The 16,037-nt window shown below is 41.4% G+C and overlaps 1 protein-coding gene across 1 annotated transcript in view; it reads left to right on the top strand.

Moving 5' to 3' along the window:
- Nucleotides 1-16,037, top strand: part of LOC128686061 (adenylate cyclase type 8-like) — a gene marked incomplete in the record, with an annotated part of 931,274 nt that overhangs the window by 898,774 nt on the left and 16,463 nt on the right. Inside the window, 1 exon segment of the mRNA XM_070083124.1 lies at nucleotides 212-446. Coding sequence (XP_069939225.1) covers nucleotides 212-446 — 235 coding nt within the window.

Raw genomic sequence — 16,037 nt, 5'->3', positions numbered from 1 at the left:
GTTTAATTAACTGGCATCCACTTGACGTATGACAGATATGCCGGCATGTGTAACAAACTCAGTTTACTCTCCACAAAAGTTTATTATGCAGTTTAAGAGGCTTATGTAGATTCTACAGTGGGACATCTCTCAAAACAAATGAGATAAAATTATTTAATGTACTTTGTGACCGAGGAATAACATATTTTATATATATATATTTTTTTTTCAGTGGGATTTCCTTACCTTTTAGAATGGCAGTCCTGCTTGTGCTCTTTTTCTTCATGGTGTCTTATCATGGTCGTCTGGTAGAAATTACCTCTCGACTTGATTTCGTGTGGAAGCAACAGGCTTTGAGGGAGCTGACAGACATGAGTGAGTGTCGCCTGTACAACACTCAGCTACTTAAGAACATTCTGCCAGATCACGTCGCAAATTATTTTCTCTCGGAAGACCGGAAAGGAGAGGTAAGGAACTGAAGAAGCAAGAAACTGTATTTTATTTTTTATGAATGTTATTTTGTCATTAACTTTTTGTATAAATGTATGGATAGGTTTAAAATTAAGTTAGTGAAGTATATGAGTGGGTGTAAGTGAGTGTGAGTTTGACCCTCCTAGCATGGCCAGTAGGCCTGCTGCAGTATTCCTTCTTTCATATGTTATTATAGAAGCAATACTTATTTCTTGTTGGCATATAGGTTTGCTAAAAAGTTTCTCAAGTAGCGCAGGCAAACACGAAATATGCTTGGTAAAAGTTCCTCGGTAGCAGATTTTCATAAAAATATACCTTTCCGGTGATTCTTAAATTTACCAGTCTCAAATATTATTTTTAATGTGATTTTTTATGGCAGAGATTATTGTACTATAACTCATGATCCAAGATGGATGTGTTCCATGAGACGGCCCCACATCAAACATTCGCTGGTAAAGAAATCGTAAAAAACATGGATATGATGATCCTCACACCCGTTGACTCTGCACCCACACACAATGTTAGTTGAACAATGTGTAATTTGGAATCTGAATGAATTAATAACTAGATAGACATAACGTGTTTATGTAGTGATCTTTAACTCCCGGCATAAAATTTCGGCGAGTCAAAGATCAGAGTAGCAACTCGCACATTGTGAGACAATATCGGTAAATGGTTGAATGCCTGCTACGATATTATAGTTGTAGCAGTTTATCTTACTGGTAACATCAATACAATCTAGAACACGCGGATCAAAAAAAGAAAAAAAAACTCAGCACTGAATATAGATCAGTAGGTTATCAAGCAGCTCGCGAAAGTCGCCAGTAGGGAATTCTCGTATCCTGAGGGGGTTACATGTAAGCTATGCTTGTCATGGAAGGCAAATGGTAGGAATAATAATTGTAAAATACATATCTTTATTACAAATAAAAATAATAGAAAATTATAAATGATTAACCCTGGCTGAAGCAAGTTTAAAATATTAATATAATATATCAAAGTGAGCAATACAAACAACAGATACCAAGCCAGAAAAATGTCAGGAAGCTGCAGTAATGCGAGCTGCTGTATATCTTTGCAGAGACGTGGTAAGTCGTGGAGATTCAAAAACGTATCGTCCAACACTTGTAGCTCAGGAAAGATTGTCTTGGGGGCAATTGAGTTTTAGCTACCAAGAAATTTTGAGACTAGGAGTTGACGGGACACGATGACCATACGACAGCTACAGCAGCTAAGCTGTCAGATAATAAATAACAATAATCTTTATTTCTACAAGTACATACTACAACTTATACAAACCTAGCTGACATCAGTGACATACTTAAAAAGCCCTTGATTATGCAGAGCATTTCGGGCACCTTAGGTCCCGTAGCTCGATTGCTAGCGCACACAACTCACACACTGAGGTCTGGGGGTCGATACCTGGTACGGGTGGAAACATTAGGACGTGTTTCCTTAAGGCACCTGCTGTCCATGTTCACCTATCAGTAAAATAGGTACCTGGTTATTAGTCGACTGGTGTGGGTCGCATCCTGAGACAAAATGACCTAATTTGTCATTGATGTCAGCTAGGCCTGTATACCCAGTACATGTACTTGTAAAAATAAACATTATTATTATAATCTTGTTTCCCAGGATGCAACCCACACCAGTCGGCTAACACTCAGGTACCTACTTACTGCTAGATGATCAGGGATAGCAGATGTAAAGAACAAGCCCAATACTTCCACACATACCAGAGACAATGTGTGAGCCGAGTGCACTTCCCAGCGAGTTACGGGACACTAATCGATTAGTTGATGAAGATTCTGTGAGCCCCCTTAGACTGACAGCTCTACCTAGTCCACAAGAGTAGTGCAATCCAACACCAGTTCTACGGGTTGAGAAAAACAGAGGTTACCAGAGGACCCAAGTAGAAATAAGTCACTCTGACTTTTTTGGGTTATCCCAGGTTCTCTACGCATATGCTGCTATGTATGATCTATGTAACTGTATTTGTGTATACCTGAATAAACTTTCTTACTATATGGCACATGTAGTAATAAAGATTATATAAAAGCCAAGTTTAAACCTAACGTGAACTGCAAGTAACCTTAAAAAAAAAAAAAAACAGCCTATTAATCCCAGCAGATTACTTACCCGAGTGAGAAACATAAATAAAGGGACTACTGTTTTACCCCGCTGAAAATTTTAATTTCATAGCAAAGTTACAATGTGTGGTTTACATATTATAAAATATTAATTACAAAGAAAGCCGCTAGCATGCCTATGCATGTCAGGAGAAAATTATAAAAAAGAAAAAAATTCGAGAGTAAGATACATATTGACCCGTGGTTGCCACAGTTTTAGGTATTGAGGTGTTTATCTCTGATTACATATTTTTTTTTTATTAACACACTGGCCGATTCCCACCAAGGCAGGGTGGCCCGAAAAAGAAAAACTTTCACCATCATTCACTCCATCACTGTCTTGCCAGAAAAGTGCTTTACACTACAGTTTTTAAACTGCAACATTAACACCCCTCCTTCAGAGTGCAGACACTGTACTTCCCATCTCCAGGACTCAAGTCCGGCCTGCCGGTTTCCCTGAACCCCTTCATAAATGTTACTTTGCTCACACTCCAACAGCACGTCAAGTATTAAAAACCATTTGTCTCCATTCACTCCTATCAAACACGCTCACGCATGCCTGCTGGAAGTCCAAGCCCCTCGCACACAAAACCTCCTTTACCCCCTCCCTCCAACCTTTCCTAGGCCGACCCCTACCCCGCCTTCTTTCCACTACAGACTGATACACTCTTGAAGTCATTCTGTTTCGTTCCATTCTCTCTACATGTCCGAACCACCTCAACAACCCTTCCTCAGCCCTCTGGACAACAGTTTTGGCAATCCTGCACCTCCTCCTAACTTCCAAACTACGAATTCTCTGCATTATATTCACACCACACATTGCCCTCAGACATGACATCTCCACTGCCTCCAGCCTTCTCCTCGCTGCAACATTCATCACCAATGCTTCACACCTATATAAGAGCATTGGTAAAACTATACTCTCATACATTCCCCTCTTTGCCTCCAAGGACAAAGTTCTTTGTCTCCACAGACTCCTAAGTACACCGCTCACCCTTTTCCCCATCATCAATTCTATGATTCACCTCATCTTTCATAGATCCATCGGATGACATGTCCACTCCCAAATATCTGAATACATTCACCTCCTCCATACTCTCTCTCCCTCCAGTCTGATATCCAATCTTCCATCACCTAATCTTTTTGTTATCCTCATAACCTTACTCTTTCCTATATTCACTTTTAATTTTCTTCTTTTACATGCCCTACCAAATTCATCCACCAACCTCTGCAACTTCTCTTCAGAATCTCCCAAGAGCACAGTATCATCAGCAAAGAGCAACTGTGACAACTCCCAATTTATGTGTGATTCTTTATCTTTTAACTCCACGCCTCTTGCCAAGACTCTCGCATTTACTACACTTACAACCCCATCTATAAATTTATTAAACATCCACGGTGACATCACATATATCTTCCCTAACTTAGCAAGAAGACTTGAAATGAGAAACATGAGTCTCATGTAGTATTTTAGTATTCCCAGTCTACCTTCAATCAATCGTTTTCTCTTCATTTGTTACACAGAAAACGGATACTCCACTGGCAGGCGTATTTGCTTGTAATAATAATACTAAGTAAGTTTAATCAGGTATACATAAATACGGTTACATAGGTTATCATACATAACAGCATGTGTGTAGAGAACCTAGGATAACCCAGTCAGACAGAGTGACTTATTTCCATTGGGGTCCTTTTAATATCTTATTATTTTACTATAATGGAGATATACTAACGATAAGGTAAAATGAGTTATTTATATTTATATGCATTTTAACTAAAAAAATAAATCATTCTACTCGCTTTCTGTCGCTACATTCATCAGGCACCGTCTGACTTTTCTTGAACTGGATGATAATAATAATAATAATAATAATAATAATAATAATAATAATAATAATAATAATAATAATAATGATGATAATAATAATAACAATTGTGGAAATTAAATCGCCTGCATGTACCTCACGTGCTGTTGGAGTGTGAGCAAAGTAACATTTATGAAGGGATTCATTTGAGTCCTGGAGATGGGAAGTCTCATTGGGAGGTGACAACTATATATTGTTTACAGTAGTTGCCACGTACTCACCTAGTTGTACTCACCTAGTTGTACTCACCTAGTTGTACTCACCCAGTTGTACTCACCTAGTTGTACTCACCTAGTTGAGGTTGCAGGGGTCGAGTCCGAGCTCCTGGCCCCGCCTCTTCACTGGTCGCTACTAGGTCACTCTCCCTGAACCGTGACCTTTATCATACCTCTGCTTAAAGCTATGTATGGATCCTGCCTCCACTACATCGCTTTCCAAACTATTCCACTTCCTGACTACTCTGTGGCTGAAGAAATACTTCCTAACATCCCTTTGATCCATCTGTGTCTTCAACTTCCAACTGTGTCCCCTTGTTACTGTGTCCAATCTCTGGAACATCCTGTCTTTGTCCACCTTTTCAATTCCTCTCAATATTTTGTATGTCGTTATCATGTCCCCCCTATCTCTCCTGTCCTTCAGTATCGTCAGGTTGATTTCCCTTAACCTCTCCTCGTAGGACATACCTCTTAGCTCTGGGACTAGTCTTGTTGCAAACCTTTGCACTTTCTCTAGTTTCTTTACGTGCTTGGCTAGGTGTGGGTTCCAAACTGGTGCCGCATACTCCAATATGGGCCTAACGTACACGGTGTACAGGGTCCTGAACGATTCCTTATTAAGATGTCGGAATGCTGTTCTGAGGTTTGCTAAGCGCCCATATGCTGCAGCAGTTATTTGGTTGATGTGCGGTTCAGGAGATGTGCCTGGTGTTATGCTCACCCCCAGATCTTTTTCCTTGAGTGAGGTTTGTAGTCTCTGGCCCCCTCGACTGTACTCCGTCTGCGGTCTTCTTTGCCCTTCCCCAATCTTCATGACTTTGCACTTGGTGGGGTTGAACTCCAGGAGACAATTGCTGGACCAGGTCTGCAGCCTGTCCAGTTCCCTTTGTAGTTCTGCCTGGTCTTCGATCGAATGAATTCTTCTCGTCAACTTCACGTCACCTGCAAACAGGGACACTTCGGAGTCAATTCCTTCCGTCATGTCGTTCACAAATACCAGAAACAGCGCTGGTCCTAGGACTGACCCCTGTGGGACCACCCTGGTCACAGGCGCCCACTCTGACACCTCGCTATGTACCGTGACTCGCTGCTGTCTTCCTGACAAGTATTCCCTGATCCATTGTAGCGCCTTCCCTGTTATCCCTGCTTGGTCCTCCAGTTTTTGCACTAATCTCTTGTGTGGAACTGTGTCAAACGCCTTCTTGCAGTCCAAGAAAATGCAATCCACTCACCCCTCTCTCTCTTGTCTTACTGCTGTCACCATGTCATAGAACTCCAGTAGGTTTGTAACACAGGATTTCCCGTTCCTGAAACCATGTTGGCTGCTGTTGATGAGATCATTCCTTTCTAGGTGTTCCACCACTCTTCTCCTGATAATCTTCTCCATGACTTTTGCATAATATACATGTCAGTGACACTGATCTCTAGTTTAGTGCTTCATGTCTGTCTTCTTTTTTAAAGATTGGGACTACATTTGCTGTCTTCCATGCCTCAGGCAATCTCCCTGTTTTATAGATGTATTGAATATTGTTGTTGTTAGGGGTACACATAGCACCTCTACTCCCTCTCTCAGGACCCATGGAGAGATGTTATCTGGCCCCATTGCCTTTGAGGTATCTAGCTCACTCAGAAGCCTCGGTTGTGTGTACTGTGTCCAGCACTTGGCGGTGTACCCCACCTCTCCGTCTTTCTGTAGCCCCTTCTGTCTCATCTGTGAACACTTCTTTGAATCTCTTGTTAAGTTCCTCACATATTTCACGGTCATTTCTTGTTGTCTCTCCTCCTTTCTTCCTTAGCCTGATTATCTGGTCCTTGACTGTTGTTTTCCTCCTGATGTGGCTGCATAACAGCTTCGGGTCAGATTTAGCTTTTGCTGCTATATCGTTTTCATATTGTCGTTGGGCCTCCCTTCTTATCTGTGCATATTCATTTCTGGCTCTACGACTGCTCTCCTTATTCTCCTGGGTCCTTTGCCTTCTATATTTCTTCAATTCCCTAACACTCTTGGTTTTTGCCTCCCTGCACCTTTGGGTGAACCATGGGCTCATCCTGGATTTTTCATTATTTCTGTTACCCTTGGGTTCAAACCTCTCCTCAGCCTCCTTGCACATTGTTACATATTCCATCATTTCATTAACTGGCTTCCCTGCCAGTTCTCTGTCCCACTGAACCCCATTCAGGAAGTTCCTCATTCCTGTGTAGTCCCCTTTCTTGTAGTTTGGCTTCATTTGCCCTGGCCTTCCTGCTTCCCCCTCCACTTGTAGCTCTACCCCAAGGGGTCTTTCACATATGATGTCCTCAATATCTGCACTACTCAAGGTGAATACTAGGTCCAGTCTTGCTGGTTCATCCTCTCTTCTCTCTCTAGTAGTTTTCCTCACGTGTTGGTACATGAAGTTTTCCAGTACCACCTCCATCATCTTAGCCCTCCATGTATCTTGGCCCCCATGTGGCTCCAAGTTCTCCCAGTCGATTTCCTTGTGGTTAAAGTCACCCATGATCAGGAACTTTGCCCTGCATGCATGAGGTCTTCTGGCCACTGCAGCCAGTGTGTCAGCCATTGCTCTATTGCTCTCATCATACTCTTGCCTTGGTCTCCTGCTGTTCTGTGGTGGGTTATACATCACTGCAATTACCACTTTGGGACCCCTAGAGTGAAGCATTCCCACTATGTAATTGCTTGCTTCTCTGCTGTCTCCTCTCTCCAGCTCTTCAAAATTCCATCGGTTTTTGATCAGCAGTGCCACTCCTCCACCCCCCTGTTCCCTCTGTGTTTTGCCAGGATCTGGTACCCTGTTGGAAAGATGGCATCTGTTATCATACCTATAAGCTTGGTTTCTGTGAGAGCTATGATGTCCGGTGATGCATCTTTGACTCTTTCGTGCCACTCCTCCCACTTATTTGTTATTTCATCCATGTTTGTGTACCATACCTTCAGTTTCCTCTCTACCACTGTGATTTTGGGGGCCTGTGAGGGTGGGAGACCTGGTAGCATACTGTGAGATTCTATAGCTGGGTGTTGGGTGGAAGCTGTGAGTATGGATTGTAGTTTGTGTTAGGATGGCATGATAGGTTGTGGGGTTCTGAGGATGGTCCTGTGTGTACTTGCCCTTGCTGCTCTGTCCTGCTCTGATTGACCTCTGCTGGTTCCATCCTTGTCTCCTTTCCTAGCTCCTTTCGCTTTTTTGTCCTCTCACTCAGCTGCTGTCATTCTGTTTGTGTTTTGTCTCTGTCTAGGAACACCCTCTTGTACTCTGCCGAGTACTTCATCCGTGGTTTCCCTTGGAGGATCCTGTTCCGCACTGTTTCTGTCCTGAGAATCAGCTTGATCGGTCGTTGTCTTCCCTTCAAGTACCCCCCTATTCTCTGAAAATTTACAATCTCGTTCATGTCTTCTTCATCTATTTCTATGATGATGTTCTCGATCTCCTTTCTTTCTGCCTGCCATCTTTCAGTGTGTAGATGTGTGAGAAAACTTAAGCCACCCCTGATCGCTGCAAGTGGCTCCTTAAGATAAGATAAGATTTTCGTTTGGATTTTTAACCCCAGAGGGTTCGCCACCCAGAATAACCCAAGAAAGTAAGTGCATCATCGAGGATACGACCCGCACCAGTCGTCTAACACCCAGGTACCTATTTGCTGCTAGGTGAACAGGACAATAGGTGTAATTGAACATGTCAAGATATTTCCACCCGCCGGGAATCGAATCCAGGCCCTCCGCGTGTGAAGTGGGAGCTTTAGCCACCAGGCCACCTTTGATATACCACACCTTAAACACATCTGCCCTGGATCAGTACTATAACTTAGAAGTGGATAGCACCCACAAGTATGATGCTACAAATTAGGTGTGGACTGTATGGATAAATTGGACTGATTAGAAAAAAGGGGGGGAAGGGGTTGCATGGGAACACAATGAGACTACCACTTACCCAATTTCATTGGTGGTCACTGGAGATCGTTGTAGCACCCACAACACCTGTCCCATTATAACATACCTAACTGGCCAGTATCAGTCTGCTATAACTAGAAGGGTTACTTAACTGTGGGTGAGGGGGTCGCATCCCTCGTCTGTCTTATTTCCTCCTCCGATCCTGATGTCCTGCTAAGCCGATATGATTCTACTTCCAGCAGGATTATGATATCACTTGGTTTGTCCCGATTTAGGAGCCGTGACTCCGTAAAAACTCCACTATCCTCGGGACAGGAAACACGAGGTTAACATGTGTTCACTCACTCGTACCCGGCTGGGCGTCCCTCGCTATTCATTATTTTTTTTGTTTCCACCCTATTATGGCGGTTTCGGAAATTATTATCCCTCACTCTTCACCAGGAACAGTTACAACACTTTCTATTATGAAGAGAGACCACTAATCACGTTTCGGCTGTCAGGACTGCCAATTTCTTAATTCCATGTTAACTAGGACACTCTCCCAGGCCTATACCCCAACGAGACTCCCGATGCCCGCCCAGGCCTCCCCTCTGCCCATTGGCGCAGGCACAGAGGTTCTCTGTTGGATCTCTTCCACTTTCAAATACATTTTAGACCAACAGCAACACATTAAACTCATATTAGGCACTATAACTTCAGAAAATTAAATATTTTCCAGAATAATAATAATAATAATAATAATAATAATAATAATAATAATAATAATAATATTTTATTTTGGCATGATACATAGTTGTACAAAGGAATATACACATGCCAAAAGCCCCTTGTATGCAGAGCATTTCGGGATCATGCTGTGACTGGCTTTAACATGTGCAGGCAGTTTGTTCCATTTATTTCTGTACAATAAAAGGTGTTTGAAGCTTGGCCACTGACAGTGGGTACTACAAAGTTGTGTTCTCTCCCCCTTGTACTATGATTGCTTTGGTTCCCAACCTTGACAAAATTGGCAGCAAGATATTCTGGACACTGTATGTGAGCAATTTTATAAACTTGTTTTACTCTGTCTTCAACATTCAGCATATCCAACTGTTGTAATTCATCCTGGCCTACATGTTCTCTTGGACCCAGTTCCAGGATGAATCTGGGTGATTTGCAGTTTATCTTTCAGTTTTTTTTGTCAAGGCAGAGTGCCATGAAGAGTAAGTAGTAGTTCATATGACATTGTTTAAGGGCTAGACATAGGGTCCTACGATCCTCAGTAGCTACACACTGTTTGTCTGTAGAGGAACTTCAGTCTGACATTCGCTTTCTTTACTATGCTGTTCCCTATCAATTCTTCTGATATTCATGGGTCAAAGGGGATTCCTAGATATTTTACTGAGGAAACTGAAGTGATGGGTTCCCCATTATATCGAACATTAAAATTATTTACCCTTTTCAGTTTATGTATAGTGCCAAAGAGTATGGCTTCCATTTTCCCGAGGTGTAATGATAGTTTGTTGTCTACTAACCATTTGCTGCAGGACTCCAGTTCCAGTTTTATTGCATTAGCTATATCTTGTGGGTCTTTACCTGACACTAACAGAGCACTGTCATCCGCATACAGTAGGAGTTTTCACTTGACACGGATTGACATGTTGTTAACATAGCATAGGAATAATAAAGGACCCAGAATACTACATTGGGGAACTCCACATGCTATCCGCAGGGGTTCTGATTCTATTTTGTTGATTTTGACAATTTGTTTCCTGTTGTTAAGATAGGACTTAAACCAGTCTACAGAACCTATGCCGATAGCTTGAAGTTTCTTACATAATATATTGTGCTTGACAGTATCGAAGGCTTTTTGCAGGTCTAAGGTTACCATACCTATGAGGTTCCCTATCGACATTCCAAATCTCATGTAATACATCAGATTAATTAGGAAGGTGTCGGATGAGTAAAATCTCCTAAAGCCTGATTGGTATCTATGAAGTTTGTTGTTGTCATTAAGATACTTTACTTGACAGTACACCGCCCTCTCTAGAATTTTCATTATTTCACTGAGCATGCTAACAGGCCTATAGTTGCTGATATCAGACCAAATATTTTTCTTGAAGATAGGAGTAACTCAGGCCTCCTTGAACCCCTCTGGTATGGTATTAGTGGTGATGGACAAATTTTTTATGTGAGCAATGGGGACCGGCAATTCAGAGGCACCATCTTTTAGGAACTTAGACGGGATGTTATCTGGGCCGGTGCTCCTAGTTGGATTTAATCGGTTTAGTTCTTTTTGCACGAAGTCATGAGATACACTTACTAGTTGACAACTGTTTGGGGTTATCCCTTTATTGGTATAGTATGTTTTAAACTTATCAGAGTCTGTGTTAAAGGTATCTGATGCAGCTGGTAGTTTACTCACTACTGGTGATGCGACAGATGTGTAGTATGAATTAAAACAATTTGCCACTTTAGTTGTTTCGTGGCGTACCTCGTTATTGATATTTACCACTATGTTAGCTCTATCTACGGGTTTATGGCTTTACCCCAACTGTTTTAGCTCTTGCCAGAGCTTTCTAGGGTTATTCTAATACTCTTCGATTTTTAAAGCAATAGTGCCTTGCTTTTGCTCTTTTTATAAGCCTCTACACTCTGTTCTTCACCCTTTGGAATTCATTTAGCGTTGCAATATCCTGTCTGTTTGCATTAAATCCTTTTTTCAATTGGTCTCTGAATTTCTTATTATCTAATATCTCAGTAGTCATCCAGGGTTCAGTTCTTCGTTTATTCCTAACCTCTTTTACTGGTGCAATATTATCAAGGATGGCAGTGAACATTGTTTTGAATTTTTCCCAGGCATCATTTACGTCCGTGTAATTTATCACTGTCCAATCACATTCGTGTAACCTATTTACCAGTGTTTCTTTACTGTAGTTTCTAGTTGACCTCATTTATATTGTCCTGTGTAGGCCTATTCGTTCCCTAGTCATTTTCCTGGTGCAGTAAATGATGAAATGATCACTAAGACCTGTGGTAATGACTCCTGACTGATTAATGTTCTCAGAGCGGTTAGAGTACATGGTCACTTAGGGTGGCTGAGAACTGTGTGATCCGGGTTGGTGCATTAATTAGTTGAGTGTAACTATTTAAACCTAGAATTTGCTTATACCTTTTACATAGTCCGTTATTTTGCTGCTGTCTCGCAATTGTTTTCAAGTCCGGACAAGACTCTGGAAAATCTTCTAAGAACTGGTCATGGGTGGGAAGGCGGTAACTAGTTCCTACAAAGATGGGTTTGGTCTTGGGAAGCAGCACTTCAAACCATAGAGTCTCCAGTTTGTTGTTATTTATATCAGGTCTTGGGTTGTAGGCTAAGTCATTCCTTATGTAGACACAAACCCCACCACCTTTTCTATTCCTACCTAAGCGTTTTATATTGTAACCTTCTATTATGACCTCGTCGTCAGTCACCGTATCATCCAACCAGGATTCAGCGATGGATATAACCGCCGCCCTAGTTCTGTTAGCTAGAATAATATTCTCTACCAACTTTCGAAAAGTGATCTTGTGTTGACATGAATAAAGTGAAGGCCTGATTTCATAAAAGTTATAATCATCAATATATGGCAAGGGGTCATTTGTAATAAAATTAGGTAAATCAATGTCAACACTGGTAAAGGGTAACTGTGCCACAATGCATTTGTTACAAGCAAAATGAAATCTGGTATCAATACCTGGAGTCTACCCGGAGGGTATTCCGGGATCAACGCCCCCGCGGCCCGGTCCACGACCAGGCCTCCCGGTGAATCAGGGCCTGATCAACGAGGCTGTTACTGCTGCGAGCACGCAATCCAACGTACGAACGATAGCCCGGCTGATCCGGCACCGACTTTAGGTACCTGTCCAGCTTCCTCTTGAAGACAACCAGGGGTCTGCTGATAATGCCCCTTATTGCTGGTGGGAGGCTGTGGAACAGTCTTGGGCCCCGGACACTTATTGCGTTTTCTCTTAGTGTACCAGTAACGCCCCTACTTTTCACTGGGAGTATGTTGCATCGCCTGCCAAGTCTTTTGCATTCGTATGGAGGGATTTCTGTGTGTATATTAGGAACCAGTCCCTCCAGAATCTTCTAGGTGTAGATTATGATATCTCTCTCTCTCCTGCGCTACAGTGAGTACAAGTCAAGTGCTTCCAAGCGTTCCCAGTAGTTAAGGTGTTTGATGGAACTTATACGTGCAGGAAAGGTTCTCTGTACATTCTCTAGATCTGCATTTTCACCGGCTTTGAATAGGGATGTTAATGTACAGTAGTATTCCAACCTAGAGAGAACAAGTGATTTAAAAAGGATCATCATTGACTTAGCATCTCTTGTCTTGAATGTTCTCATTATCCATCCTATCAGTTTTCTCGCAAATGTGATAGTGGCACTGTTGTGGTCCTTGAAGGTGAGGTCTTCGGACATTACCACACCCAGGTCCTTCACATTACTTTTCCGCTCTATCGTGTGATTAGAGTTTGTAGTATACTCAATCCTAGTTATTATTTCCTCCAGTTTTTCGTAACAGTGTAATTCGAATTAGTCTTCATTGAACATCATATTGTTCTCTGTTGCCCATTGTAAGACTTGGTTTACATCTTCTTGGAGCTTTGTCTTGTCCTCAATGTATGACACTCTCATGCCGATCCTAGTATCGTCTGCAAAGGATGAGACAACTCTGTCTATGTCTGATATGAGAATGAGGAACAGGATAGGTGCGAGTACTGTGCCTTGTGGGACAGCTCTTCAGTATGGCAGCATCCGATTTAACTCTGTTTACCAGTACTCTTTGTGTGCGATTGGTTAGAACACACATCCACTATGTACCCATCCTTTACACATTTTACATAAGGTATATTTACTGTTCTTCTCTCGTACCTTAATACAGTGTATACATATGGCTGGTGGTGTCTGAGATTAAAAGGATGTTTCTATTGTCTAACACTGCTCTATAATCATGATAATAATACTTATTTCTACAAGTACATGTAGTACTACTTTATAAAAAGTCCCTTGTTAAGCAGAGCATTTCGGGCTAATTAGGTCAGTTTTGTCCCAGGATGCGACCCACACCAGTCGTCTAACACCTAGGTGCCCAGTTTACTGATGGGTGAACTTTGGACGGCAGGTGTCTTAAGGAAACACGTTCTGTTTCCAGCCGTACCGAGGATCGACCTCCGTACCACAGTATGTGAGCTAAGTGGGCTAGCGACTAAGGTTATTTAGGTACAGATACTCAGCAGTATAATTATCATTCATAGTGTAAATTAACTAGGATAACCCCAAAAAAAGTCAGACAAAGTGACTTAGCAGTCGAATAACACCCAGGTACCTACTTACTATTAGGTGAAGAGGTGTAAGGAAAATTTTCCACCCATACCTAGTATAACCCAGAATTCAGACGAAGTGAGTTATTTCCATTAGGGGCCTTGTGATATCTTATTATTTAAAGCCTAGCTGCAGGATTCAGTAGAGTCTTGTTAAAACCTTAAAAATTGAAACAGCTTAGCAACTCAACTTTGTGAAAATTAGTTTCAGTAAATAAGAGGTGCAATAGGAATCAAAGCTCAGTTATTTACACGAACATTAGATAAAGAGGATCACTTTACAATAACAGGTACACGAATGTTAACTAAACAAGAAATCTGTCTCCTCCCGTTCTGTAGCTTCATTCATTAGGTACCTTTTAGCTCTCTTTCTGGAATGGTTCATGCTAGGACTGTCTATGATATCTTCAGGCAATCCGTTCTACTTATTTATTTCTGTATAATAAAAGGTGTTTGAGGCCTGACCACTTACTGTAGGTAAGTTTATTTAAGCACAGGTACATGTAAGTATAGTTATCATACCTAATAACATGTGTAAATTACCTAGGATAACCTCAAGAAAAGTGAAAGTGAAACTAAGACACATATGCAACATCTGGGTATCTTTATTGTAGACGTTTAGCCATCCAGGATTTTTCGAGAGTCTTGTCCAGAATTGATAGCAGTTCTGAGACAGTGATACTGGGAGACTTCGATTTCTGATTCCAACAGCAAAATAATGGCTATGTAATAGGTATAAGAAAATTCTGGAATTATATGGTTACGCTCAAGTTATTAATGCACCAACCCAGATCACACAGTTATCATCCAACATATTAGACCACATCCTATGTAATCGTTCTGCCAACATTAGCCAGTCAGGCGTCATTACCGCAGCTCTTAGCGATCAACTCGTCATTAGGCCTACACAGGACAACTAAAATGAGGTCAACTAGAAACTACAGTGAAGAAAAACTGGTAAATAGGCTACAAAATTGTGATTGGACAGTGATAACAAGTTGCACGCACGTAAATGATGCCTGGGAAAAATTCAAAAGAATGTTCACTAAGATCCTTGATAATATTGCACCAGTTAAACGAAGAACTGAACCCTGGATGACTACTGAGATATTAGATAATATGAAATCCAGAGATCAGTTGCTAAAAAGATTTAAGATAAACAGACAGGATATTGCAACACTAAATGAATTCCAGAGAGTTAGGAACATAGTACAGAGGCTCATCGAAGAGTACAAGAATAACCCCAGAATGATTTGGCATCAACTAAAACAGTTGGGGTATGGGCTTAAACCCACGGTTAGATCTAACATATTGCTAAATATTATAACCAGGTATGCCACGAGACAAAACTAAAGTGGCTCATTGTTTTAATTCATTCTACACTTCTGTCGCATCAACACTAGTAAGTAAACTGCCAGTTGCATCAAATTTCTTTAACACAGACTGATAAATTTAGAACATATTACATTAATAAGGGCGTCATCCGAACAGTTTCCAACTAGTACGTGTATCTTATGACTTCGAGCCTAAAGAACTAAGTAAATTAAACCCAACTAAGAGTACCAGTCCCGATAACATCCCACCTAAGTTCCTAAAAGATGACGCCTCTGAATTACCAGTTCCCATTGCGCAAAATATAAATTTGTCCATAGCCACAAATACTGTCCCGGAAGGATTCTAAGAGGCCCGAGTTATTCCTGTCCTCAAGAAAAATAGTAGATCTCATGTCAGCAACTATAGGCCTGTTAATGTACTCAGTGTGATATCCAAAATTCTAGAGAAATCAGTATACTGTCAAGTAGTTAAGTATCTTAATGACAAAAATATTCTCCATAGTTACCAGTCAGGTTTTAGGAGATCTCATTCAACTGACACTTCTCTCATTAATTTGATGGATTACCTGAGAACTGAAATGTCGCTAGGGAATTACAAAGCATTGGTAACCTTAGACTTGCAAAAGGCCTTCGATACAGTCAACCACAATATATTATGTAAGACACTACAAACTATCGGCATGAGTTCTGTAGAATGATTTAAGTCCTACCCCGGCAAAAGGAACCAAATTGTCAAGATCAACATTACAGAATTAGAACCCAAGTCGATAACATGTGGAGTTCCTCAAGGTAGTATCCTGGGCCCTTTC

Source organism: Cherax quadricarinatus, chromosome 9, assembly GCF_038502225.1.
Source record: "Cherax quadricarinatus isolate ZL_2023a chromosome 9, ASM3850222v1, whole genome shotgun sequence".
Taxonomy (NCBI): Eukaryota; Metazoa; Arthropoda; class Malacostraca; order Decapoda; family Parastacidae; genus Cherax; species Cherax quadricarinatus.
Note: the sequence above shows the minus strand (reverse complement) of the source record. Positions and strands in the feature narration are given on the sequence as shown.